We start from the raw sequence: 12,441 nt of genomic DNA, 5'->3' as shown, positions 1-12,441 counted from the left end.
TATAGCCTACTCTTTCTTTCACAATAAATCCATTGTAATATAGCCTACTCTTTCACAATAAATCCATTGTAATATAGCCTACTCTTTCACAATAAATCCATTGTAATATAGCCTACTCTTTCTTTCACAATAAATCCATTGTAATATAGCCTACTCTTTCACAATAAATCCATTGTAATATAGCCTACTCTTTCACAATAAATCCATTGTATTATAGCCTACTCTTTCTTTCACAATAAATCCATTGTATTATAGCCTACTCTTTCTTTCACAATAAATCCATTGTAATATAGCCTACTCTTTCTTTCACAATAAATCCATTGTAATATAGCCTACTCTTTCTTTCACAATAAATCCATTGTAATATAGCCTACTCTTTCTTTCAACATAAATCTATTGTATTATAGCCTACTCTTTCAACATAAATCCATTGTAATATAGCCTACTCTTTCTTTCACAATAAATCCATTGTAATATAGCCTACTCTTTCACAATAAATCCATTGTAATATAGCCTACTCTTTCTTTCACAATAAATCCATTGTAATATAGCCTACTCTTTCTTTCACAATAAATCCATTGTATTATAGCCTAATCTTTCACAATAAATCCATTGTAATATAGCCTACTCTTTCTTTCACAATAAATCCATTGTAATATAGCCTACTCTTTCTTTCACAATAAATCCATTGTAATATAGCCTACTCTTTCTTTCACAATAAATCCATTGTATTATAGCCTAATCTTTCACAATAAATCCATTGTAATATAGCCTACTCTTTCTTTCACAATAAATCCATTGTAATATAGCCTACTCTTTCTTTCACAATAAATCCATTGTAATATAGCCTACTCTTTCACAATAAATCCATTGTATTATAGCCTACACTTTCACAATAAATCCATTGTAATATAGCCTACACTTTCACAATAAATCCATTGTAATATAGCCTACTCTTTCTTTCACAATAAATCCATTGTAATATAGCCTACTCTTTCACAATAAATCCATTGTAATATAGCCTACTCTTTCTTTCACAATAAATCCATTGTAATATAGCCTACTCTTTCACAATAAATCCATTGTAATATAGCCTACACTTTCACAATAAATCCATTGTAATATAGCCTACTCTTTCACAATAAATCCATTGTAATATAGCTTACTCTTTCTTTCACAATAAATCCATTGTAATATAGCCTACACCTTCACAATAAATCCATTGTATTATAGCCTACTCTTTCACAATAAATCCATTGTATTATAGCCTACTCTTTCACAATAAATCCATTGTAATATAGCCTACTCTTTCTTTCACAATAAATCCATTGTAATATAGCCTACTCTTTCACAATAAATCCATTGTAATATAGCCTACTCTTTCTTTCACAATACATCTATTGTAATATAGCCTACTCTTTCACAATAAATCCATGATTTATTTTAGACAGGTCTTAAGAAGCATGATATGAGGAAAAGGTAGTCGGTGATATTATAACATACTGTGATATGGCTTTTTCTTTGCAACTCTGCCTAGAAGGCCAGCATCCCGGAGTCACCTCTTCACTGTTGATGTTGAGACTGGTATTTTGCGGGTACTATTTAGTGAAGCTAGCAGTTTATAACATACTGTGGAACTAAAACATACTGGGGAAGGATTAACTGATAAGGGATTTTTTTACAAAAACTTGTTCTGTGAGATTCTGATATTGCCTCTGTGCGGATGGACCTGAAATGTGGTCCATGTGTCTGTAATAATGTAAGTGCATCGTCTACGACCTGGGGAATAGTTAGATGAGTCGAGTGTTGGTTTCTTGAAGAGGGGAGCAACTCGGGCCATTTTGAAGTCAGAGGGGACGCAGCCAGTGGTCAGGGATGAGTTGATGAGGGAAGTGAGGAATGGGAGAAGGTCTCCACAGATTGTCTGGAGAAGGGAGGAGGGGATGGAGAAGGGAGGAGGGGATGGGGAAGGGAGGAGGGGATGGGGTTGAGCAGGCAGGTTGTGGAGGAGGGGATGGGGAAAGGAGGAGGGGATGGGGAAGGGAGGAGGGGATGGGGAAGGGAGGAGGGGATGGGGTTGAGCAGGCAGGTTGTGGAGGAGGGGATGGGGAAAGGAGGAGGGGATGGGGAAGGGAGGAGGGGATGGGGAAGGGAGGAGGGGATGGGGAAGGGAGGAGGGGATGGGGTTGAGCAGGCAGGTTGTGGAGGAGGGGATGGGGAAAGGAGGAGGGGATGGGGAAGGGAGGAGGGGATGGGGAAGGGAGGAGGGGATGGGGAAAGGAGGAGGGGATGGGGAAGGAGGAGGAGGGGATGGGGAAGGGAGGAGGGGATGGGGAAAGGAGGAGGGGATGGGGAAGGGGGAGGGGATGGGGAAAGGAGGAGGGGATGGGGAAGGGAGGAGGGGATGGGGTTGAGCAGGCAGGTTGTGGAGGAGGGGATGGGGAAAGGAGGAGGGGATGGGGAAAGGAGGAGGGGATGGGGTTGAGCAGGCAGGTTGTGGAGGAGGGGATGGGGAAAGGAGGAGGGGATGGGGAAGGGAGGAGGGGATGGGGAAGGGAGGAGGGGATGGGGTTGAGCAGGCAGGTTGTGGAGGAGGGGATGGGGAAAGGAGGAGGGGATGGGGAAGGGAGGAGGGGATGGGGAAAGGAGGAGGGGATGGGGAAAGGAGGAGGGGATGGGGAAGGGAGGAGGGGATGGGGAAGGGAGGAGGGGATGGGGAAAGGAGGAGGGGATGGGGAAGGGAGGAGGGGATGGGGTTGAGCAGGCAGGTTGTGGAGGAGGGGATGGGGTTGGGCGGGCAGGTTGTCGGGTGGTCAGACCTCACTAGTAGCATCAATTCGAGGTCAAGGCGTAGGGTTGTTCCGTGTGAGTGGGACCAGTGGACTCAACAGGCTGAGTGAATGAGGGGGGTACCAGTACAGAGTCCTTATGCGTATAACTCTACCTATATGTGCATACTACCTCAATTACCTCAACTAACTACACATTGACTCTGTACTGGTACCCCCTGTATATAGCCTCCACATTGACTCTGTACCGGTACCCCCTGTATATAGTCTCCACATTGACTATGTACCGGTACCCCCTGTATATAGCCTCCACATTGACTCTGTACCGGTACCCCCTGTATATAGCCTCCACACTGACTCTGTACCGTAACACCCTGTATATAACCTCCACATTGACTCTGTACCGGTACCCCCTGTATATAACCTCCACATTGACTCTGTACCAGTACCCCCTGTATATAGCCTCCAAATTGACTCTGTACCAGTACCCCCTGTATATAGCCTCCACATTGACTCTGTACCAGTACCCCCTGTATATAGTCTCCACATTGACTCTGTACCGGTACCCCCTGCATATAGCCTCCACATTGACTCTGTACCGGTACCCCCTGTATATAGTCTCCACATTGACTCTGTAATACCCTGTATATAACCTCCACATTGACTCTGTACCGGTACCCACTGTATATAGCCTCCACATTGTCTCTGTAATACCCTGTATATAGCCTCCACATTGACTCTGTACCAGTACCCCCTGTATATAGCCTCCACATTGACTCTGTACCGGTACCCCCTGTATATAGCCTCCACATTGACTCTGTACCAGTACCCCCTGTATATAGTCTCCACATTGACTCAGTAATACCCTGTATATAGTCTCCACATTGACTCAGTAACACCCTGTATATAGTCTCCACATTGACTCTGTAATACCCTGTATATAATCTCCACATTGACTCTGTAATACCCTGTATATAGCCTCCACATTGACTCTGTACCGGTACCCCCTGTATATAGTCTCCACATTGACTCTGTACCGGTACCCCCTGCATATAGTCTCCACATTGACTCTGTGCCGGTACCCCCTGCATATAGTCTCCACATTGACTCTGTAATACCCTGTATATAACCTCCACATTGACTCTGTACCGGTACCCACTGTATATAGCCTCCACATTGACTCTGTAATACCCTGTATATAGTCTCCACATTGACTCTGTAATACCCTGTATATAGTCTCCACATTGACTCTGTAATACCCTGTATATAGTCTCCACATTGACTCTGTAATACCCTGTATATAGCCTGGCAATTGTTATTTATGGCTGCTCTTTAATTATTTGTTACTTTGATTTCAAATCAAATCAAATGTATTTATAAAGTCCTTCTTACATCAGCTGATGTCACAAAGTGCTGTAACAGAAACCCTCAGCCTAAAACCCCAAACAGCAAGATGCAGGTGTAGAAGCTATTGGCTATTTATTTTTTACTATTTTTTCTTTGTTTCAAAAAATCAAATGTATTTTAAAGGGATTCTTAAATCATTTGATGTCACAAAGTGCTGTAACAGAAACCCAGTTGGTTAAGGGATTGTAAGTAAACAGCCAAGATAAGGTCTACTACACCTGTTGGTTATTTATTTTAAACATTTTTCTTTGTTTCTTAAAATTGCACCTGTTGGTTAAGGGATTGTAAGTAAACATTTCACTGTAAGGTCTACTACACCTGTTATATTTGGTGCATTTGGGGCGGCAGGGTAGCCTAGTGGTTAGAGCGTTGGACTAGTAACCAGAGGGTTGCGAGTTCTGCCCCTGAACAGGCAGTTAACCCACTGTTCCCAGGTCGTCATTGAAAATAAGAATTGGTTCTTAACTGACTTGCATGTGACAAATACAATTAGATTTTATTTAATTGTGATTTGATGTTAGGTGCTGATTTTTTTTTTTTTTTAAATTTAAACTTTATTTAACCAGGCAAGTCAGTTAAGAACTGTGGGTTAACTGCCTGTTCAGGGGCAGAACGACAGATTTGTACCTTGTCAGCTCGGGGGTTTGAACTCGCAACCTTCCGGTTACTAGTCCAACGCTCTAACCACTAGGCTACCCTGCCGCCCCAATCTGATGAAGAGATCTGATCTGGCTATGCCAAATTGTTATGGGTTGCGAGTTCAATTAGCAGACAAGATTCGCTTATAATTCCATTGCATTATTTTATAGTATGAAGAATACAATTGAACAAAGCTGAATAAAATATATATTTTCTCCAACCGATTTGAAGGAGTTCTCACATTCGGCTGTTCTGTGTTGAGAAGTTAACAAAGATACAGGACCTCCTTTAATACTCTTCATTGAGTTATTCATGTAACTTTAGTTGTTCTATAAACGTTGGGCTTTGTGTTTTGATTTGTAATACGTTGTAAGGCTGCATGATACGACTCTAATGATGATTTGAAAAAAGTCACTGGAAAGGCATGACCTCTGCTTTGTCTTTGTGCTGTACACACTTCATCAGTCACTCATTTACAATTTGACAAGCACTTGATAATGTTTTGAATTTCACGGCGGCATCCCCCTTGTCGCCGAAATGCACCCTAAAAAAAGAAATCCTTTTGCAACCCGGAGTGCTACGCAATCTGAAGCGACTCTCACTCTCCAACACGTGATCAGGTCTTTATCAGACTACAAGTGAAGACCGACACAACTCCGCACGTCCTTATCCAAATCCCGAGGTGCATATTGAAGATATTGGAAGAACTGTCCACATTTACTTTTCGTCAGCCAACAAGATTTCTGTCCTAACGAACAGAAAAAGCACTAGCCTATGTCAAAAAGCACCAGCCTATGTCAAAAAGCACTAGCCTATGTCAAAAAGCACTAGCCTATGTCAAAAAGCACTAGCCTATGTCAAAAAGCACTAGCCTATGTCAAAAAGCACTAGCCTATGTCAATATGTCAAAAAGCACTAGCCTATATCAAAAAGCACTAGCCTATGTCAAAAAGCACTAGCCTATGTCAAAAAGCACTAGCCCATGTCAATCTACTATCCCCCATAGTACAAAAGTTGACCAATTCTATTCTGTGCGAGAAATAAATATTCCAAACATAGTCTGGGACAGTTGTGGGATATGATAGATCCCAAATTAATACAACCACTAGCATTCAAACATTTTTTTACGCAATGTGGCTGACGCAACAGATCAGAACGTTTAGCTTAAAATGTTAATAAATGATTTTTTCACATTATAAGCCCTGCTAATTTAGGAAAGTTGAGAAATAAATATAGTAGGCCTAGCCTATAGAAAGCTGATGGGATACTCCTCTTTTTAGTAGAGGCCATCACTCTGTTTTCGCCCTCAATTGCATAACCTATAGAAATGTTGCTCAACATGATCTCATGGGCTCTCATTAAGTTTTTGATTAGATTTTCCATTACATTTTTCCATACATTACATTACATCCATTACCCAAATTGGTCTACACGGACAAGTTCTGGCCTGGTTTAGATCCACTTTCCGGCTCTACTTTCCGGCTACCCGGATAAAGCACTAAATAACCTTCAGTTAGTGCTAAATACGGCTGCTAGAATCCTGACTAGAACCAAAAAAATGTGATCATATTACTCCAGTGCTAGCCTCCCTACACTGGCTTCCTGTTGAGGCAAGGGCTGATTTCAAGGTTTTACTGCTAACCTACAAAGCATTACATGGGCTTGCTCCTACCTATCTCTCTGATCTGGTCCTGCCGTACATACCTACACGTACGCTACGGTCACAAGACGCAGGCCTCCTAATTGTCCCTAGAATTTCTAAGCAAACAGCTGGAGGCAGGGCTTTCTCCTATAGAGCTCCATTTTTATGGAATGGTCTGCCTACCCATGTGAGAGACGCAAACTCGGTCTCAACATTTAAGTCTTTACTGAAGACTCATCTCTTCAGTGGGTCATATGATTGAGTATAGTCTGGCCCAGGAGTGTGAAGGTGAACGGAAAGGCTCTGGAGCAACGGACCGCCCTTGCTGTCTCTGCCTGGCCGGTTCCCCTCTTTCCACTGGGATTCTCTGCCTTTAACCCTATTACAGGGGCTGAGTCACTGGCTTACTGGTGCTCTTCCATGCCGTCCCTAGGCCGGGTGCGTCACTTGAGTGGGTTGAGTCACTGATGTGATCTTCCTGTCTGGGTTGGCGCCCCCCCTTGGGTTGTGCCGTGGCGGAGATCTTTGTGGGCTATACTCAGCCTTGTCTCAGGATGGTAAGTTGGTGGTTGAAGATATCCCTCTAGTGGTGTGGGGGCTGTGCTTTGGCAAAGTGGGTGGGGTTATATCCTTCCTTTTTGGCCCTGTCCGGGGGTATCATCGGATGGGGCCAAAGTGTCTCCTGACTCTTCCTGTCTCAGCCTCCAGTATTTATGCTGCAGTAGTTTATGTGTCGGGGGGGCTAGGGTCAGTTTGTTATATCTGGAGTACTTCTCCTGTCTTATCTGGTGTCCTGTGTGAATTTAAGTATGCTCTCTCTAATTCTCTTTCTTTCTCTCTCTCGGAGGACCTGAGCCTTAGGACCATGTCTCAGGACTACCTGGCATGATGACTCCTTGCTGTCCCCAGTCCACCTGGCCGTGCTGCTGCTCCAGTTTCAACTGTTCTGCCTGCGGCTATGGAATCCTGACCTGTTCACCAGACGTGCTACCTGTCCCAGACATATTATTTGACCATGCTGGTCATTTATGAACATTTGAACATCTTGGCCATGTTGTGTTATAATCTCCACCCGGCACAGCCAGAAGAGGACTGGTCACCCCTCATAGCCTGGTTCCTCTATAGGTTTCTTCCTAGGTTTTGGCCTTTCTAGGGAGTTTTTCCTAGCCACCATGCTTCTACACCTGCATTGCTTGCTGTTTGGGGTTTTAGGCTGGGTTTCTGTACAGCACTTTGAGATATCAGCTGATGTACGAAGGGCTATATAAATACATTTGATTTGATTTACATTGATGTCAGAGTGATTAGAGGGACAATAGAGTTCTGAGTACCAGGCAGTTAGCAAGTTTAATAGACTACTAATGACCATCAGCAGCATCAGAGCTTGGAGAAGCCTAATTACCGTCAAATTCCACGGTCACGTGGAATTGTACTTCCTTTATGACTTATGACCGCCGGTGTGCCGGTAATACAGTCCAAGCAACAGCCCTAATCCTTACTCATTTATGCATTTAAATATAATTCTTATTCATTTAACCTTGGTGCAACCAGGTATTGTGAATTGTAAACATATTTCAATGACTTTTCTGCCAATAAAGAGCCTTCAAAATCAAACCTTCCATTTGCTTATTTTGTCTGATGTGGTACAAACTGTTTCATTGATTGATTGACTGATTTGTTCATTGATCGATTGTTTAAATCAATCCAGAGTGTAATATTTAGTTTGATCCGGACTTTTCCACAGTTTCAATTAAATAAAGACCAAATAAGGAAAGGTGCTCTCACCTGATTTGCTCCGGTCTCAGGTGGAAGTTGAGGGCGTCAACCAGGACCTCCTCAGCAAATGGGGGCTTGCCGTTCTGCCGCTGGAGGTCGAAGTGGGCGGAGTTTCCAAGGGCGTGGACACCGGTGTCTGTCCGACTGGAGATGGAAAGACAGAGACCTGGTTACACACACACACACACACCCGCACACACACACACGCACACCCACACACTCACCTGGAGATGGACAGAGAAACCTCATTCACCGGCCTCAAACACCGTACCGCATCCTAACAGAGAGAGAGAGAAAGCTTTTACATCCTGGAATATACAAAGTCTGAGGTCACCGGCCTAAAGAGCTAGAACAAAGACTTCATCAAAGACATCGTCATCCTACAAGAAACATGGTATAGAGGAGACTCTAGATTACAGAGAGCTGGTAGTCCCATCCACCACACTACCAGGTGGGTGGTATAGAGGAGACGGACCCACTGGTTGCCCTCTAGGTTACAGAGAGCTGGTAGTCCCATCCACCACACTACCAGGTGGGTGGTATAGAGGAGACGGACCCACTGGTTGCCCTCTAGGTTACAGAGAGCTGGTAGTCCCATCCACCACACTACCAGGTGGGTGGTATAGAGGAGATGGACCCACTGGTTGCCCTCTAGGTTACAGAGAGCTGGTAGTCCCATCCACCACACTACCAGGTGGGTGGTATAGAGGAGATGGACCCACTGGTTGCCCTCTAGGTTACAGAGAGCTGGTAGTCCCATCCATCACACTACCAGGTGGGTGGTATAGAGGAGAGGGACCCACTGGTTTCCCTCTAGGTTACAGAGAGCTGGTAGTCCCATCCACCACACTACCAGGTGTGAAACAGGGAAGATACTCAGGGGGTATGCTAATTTAGTATAGATCAGACACAACTCACGCTATTAAATTCATCAAAACAGGAACATTTGACATTTTGGTTAGAAATAAATAAGGAACTAATCTCAACAGAGAAATATTTCCTCCTGTGTGCCCCTTTCTAAATGTCTCTATTTTTGCATTTTTATTTTGCCTTTATTTAACTTGGCAAGTCAGTAAGAACAAATTATTATTTACAATGACGGCCTACCTGGGAAACAGTGGGTTAACTGCCTTGTTCAGGGGGGCAGATTTGTACCTTGTCAGCTCGGGGATTTGAACTTGCAACCTTCCAGTTACTAGTCCAACGCACTAACCACTAGGCTACACTGCCTAGGTTGTACCACCTTTAGCTGCAATGACTCTAACCAAACACTTCCTGTAGTTATCGATCAGTCTCTCACATCGCTGAACCCATTGCTCACTATGGTTGTGAGGTCTGAGGTCCGCTCACCAACCAATAATTCACAAAATGGGACAAACACCAAATTGAGACTGCATGCAGAATTCTGCTAAAACATCCTCTATGTACAACGTAAAACACCAAATAATGCATGCAGAGGAGAATTATGACGATACACGCTAATGATCAAAATCCAGGAAAGAGCAATTCAATTCTACAACCACCTAAAAGGAAGCGATTCCCAAACCTTCCACAACAAAACCATCCCCTACAGAGATATGAACATGGAGAAGAGTCCCCTAAGCAAGCTGGTCATGGGGCTCTGTTCACAAACACACCCCACAGAGCCTCAGGACAGCAACACAATTAGACCCAACCAAATCATGAGAAAACAAAAAGATAATTACTTGACACATTGGAAATAAATAAAAAATAAACAGAGAAAACCTGAATGCTATTTGGCCCTAAACAGAGAGTACACAGTGGCAGAATACCTGACCACTGTGACTGACCCAAACTTAAGGAAATCTTTGACTATGTACAGACTCAGTGAGCATAGCCTTGCTATTGAGAAAGGCCGCCATAGGCAGACCTGGCTCTCAAGAGAAGACAGACCATGTGCTCACTGCCCACAACATGAGGAGGAAACTGAGATGCACTTCCTGACCTCCTGACAAATGTATGACCAATGTTCCCTTCAATGTTTGGAGGCACTGAGGTCTTATGAACGGAAACATGATCGTTGTGAGAATTTTGTGCAACTTCCGTCTTTTCCAGTGAACACTGAAGCTGTGTACCTTTACAGTTTTAGAATAGTAGCCAATAGGTTATTGTGGCTATTGGAGCATAATGCAGGTCTACCAACAAAACCAATGGAGCAAATCCCATAATATTACCACATGGAAATAGCTGTTGATTTCTATGATATAGCCTATATGTGGTGTTAAGTTCATACGTTTTTACATTATAAAGGGCTTGACACTAATTAATGATGTTTTACACTGCCTGTAACACCACGGGCCAAATAGGTGACCGTAAATTGCATTGTATTGTGTTGTATGATGCAAGAAACCACTTTACGAAATAAAAGTCATTATTAGTACCTTCCATATAATTAGACAACGTAGGCTACTCCTCTGCCTATTGGCTTATTTGCATTTTTTAATTTAGTCTCAAAATGGAAACAAAGGACTGTGAGAGGGTTTGATCCTAGAAACATGAAAAGTGGGATGTAGGGTACGGAGGGTACGGGGCAACCGAAGACGAACAGCAGAGGGGCTAATGATCTTGGAGATGGGGAAAGGGCCAATAAACCCGGGGGGAAAGTTTGAGGGACTCCACCCGGAGGGGCAGATCTCGGGTGGACAACGATACCCGGTGCCGGAGACGATACCGGGGAGCCGGGGTCCAGTTGCGGTGTGTTCGTCGTCGATACCTGGAGGTGGTGCCGACCCGGCTCTCTTCTAGGTACGACGGGAAGGATGATCTCGGTTCTGGGGTTGTAGTGGCGTGATAGCGCACCTCCAGCTTGACATATTTGGATCCCGATCGGTACGAGATGGAGAAGTTGAACCGGGTGAAAAGCAGGGCCCATCTAGCCTGGAATTGAGACGCTTGGCGGTGCAGAGATATTCCAGGTTCTTTTGGTCTGTCCACACGATGAACGGATGTTCCGCCCCCTCCAGCCAGTGCCTCCACTCCTCCAACCCCATCTTCACCGCGAGAAGCTCACTATTCCCCACATAGTAGTTCCTCACCAGGGCAGAACGCTGGGACAGGACAGCCCCCACTTCGACATCCGAAGCATCGGCCTCCACCATGATCTGGCGGTACGGGTCAGGATGAACCAAGATGGGAGCTGTGGTGAAACGTGTTTGAGATCCCAGGAACGCTTGGCCAGCAGCTGGGGACCACGTGAACGGAACCTTGGGAGAGGTGAGTGCTGATAGGAGGGAAGCCAGGGGTGCTGTAAAGCGGTGATAAATGTTGGCGAATCCCAGGAAACGTTGCAGTTGCACTCTGGACATAGGCTGGGGCCAATCCGCTCTCACCTTACCGGGATCCATCTATAAACTCCCTGCAGCGATGATGTAACCCAGGAGGTGGATGGTGGAGCGATGGAATTCGCAATTCTTTGCTTTCACAAAAAGCTGGTTCTCCAGGAGGCGTTGGAGAACCTGTCGGACGTAGAGCACGTGTTCTTGGGCGGAGCGGGAGAAAACAAGGATTTCGTCGAGATGAACCAGTTCAACATGTCACGGAGATTATCATTAACCAGAACCTGGAACACAGTTGGTAAGGGAAAATGGCATGACCAGAAAATGGCATGACCAGATACTCGTAGTGAACGCTAGCCGTGTTGAAGGCAGTCTTCCACTTCCCATATCCGCACCAGGTGGTAGGCGTTCCGTAGGTCCAACATGGTGGCCCACTGGAGCGGCTCAACGGCAGAGGAGATGAGTGGTAGGGGAGCGGTTCTTCACCGTGATGTCGTTGAGGCCCCAGTAGCCGATGCACGGGCGCAGGGTTTTGTCCTTCTTCTCCACAAAGAAGAACCCTATGCCGGCGAGGGAGGCAGAAGGACGGATGAACCCTGCAGCTAGTAGCCTTGGTCTCCAGACCCGACAGAGAATAGTCTTCTCCAGGACGAAGTGGTACCTGGGAGAAGGTCGATCCCGCAGTCATAGGGACGTTGCGGCGGAAGCGAAGTGGCCCGGCCTATAGAGGGCATGTCCAGCGCACTAACATCCATGGGAATGGAGAGGGGCTCAGTGGGGATGCCCAGCTCGGACGCCAGGGTACACAGCAAGATGGCATGAAAAGGGGAGAGAGTAAGGGGAGAAGGAAAGTTATCCGTATGTCCCACCAGAATACTCGCTACTACCGGTG

At 45.1% G+C, this 12,441-nt stretch overlaps 1 protein-coding gene across 5 annotated transcripts in view; it reads right to left on the bottom strand.

Annotated features, from left to right (window-relative positions):
- Positions 1–12,441, bottom strand: part of pusl1 (pseudouridine synthase like 1) — an 83,295-nt gene that overhangs the window by 35,949 nt on the left and 34,905 nt on the right. For all 5 annotated transcript variants that reach the window (XM_065004453.1, XM_065004444.1, XM_065004426.1 and 2 more), the window contains exons 3-4: positions 8,478–8,530; positions 8,263–8,397 (exon numbers count right to left, since the gene is read on the bottom strand). In XM_065004453.1, coding sequence (XP_064860525.1) covers positions 8,263–8,397; positions 8,478–8,530 — 188 coding nt within the window. The remainder of the gene's footprint in view (positions 1–8,262; positions 8,398–8,477; positions 8,531–12,441) is intronic.

Source organism: Oncorhynchus nerka, linkage group LG2 (genome assembly GCF_034236695.1).
Source record: "Oncorhynchus nerka isolate Pitt River linkage group LG2, Oner_Uvic_2.0, whole genome shotgun sequence".
In the NCBI taxonomy this organism is placed as follows: Eukaryota; Metazoa; Chordata; class Actinopteri; order Salmoniformes; family Salmonidae; genus Oncorhynchus; species Oncorhynchus nerka.
The sequence above is the reverse complement of the archived record's forward strand: the minus strand, read 5'-3'. Positions and strand labels throughout refer to the sequence as shown.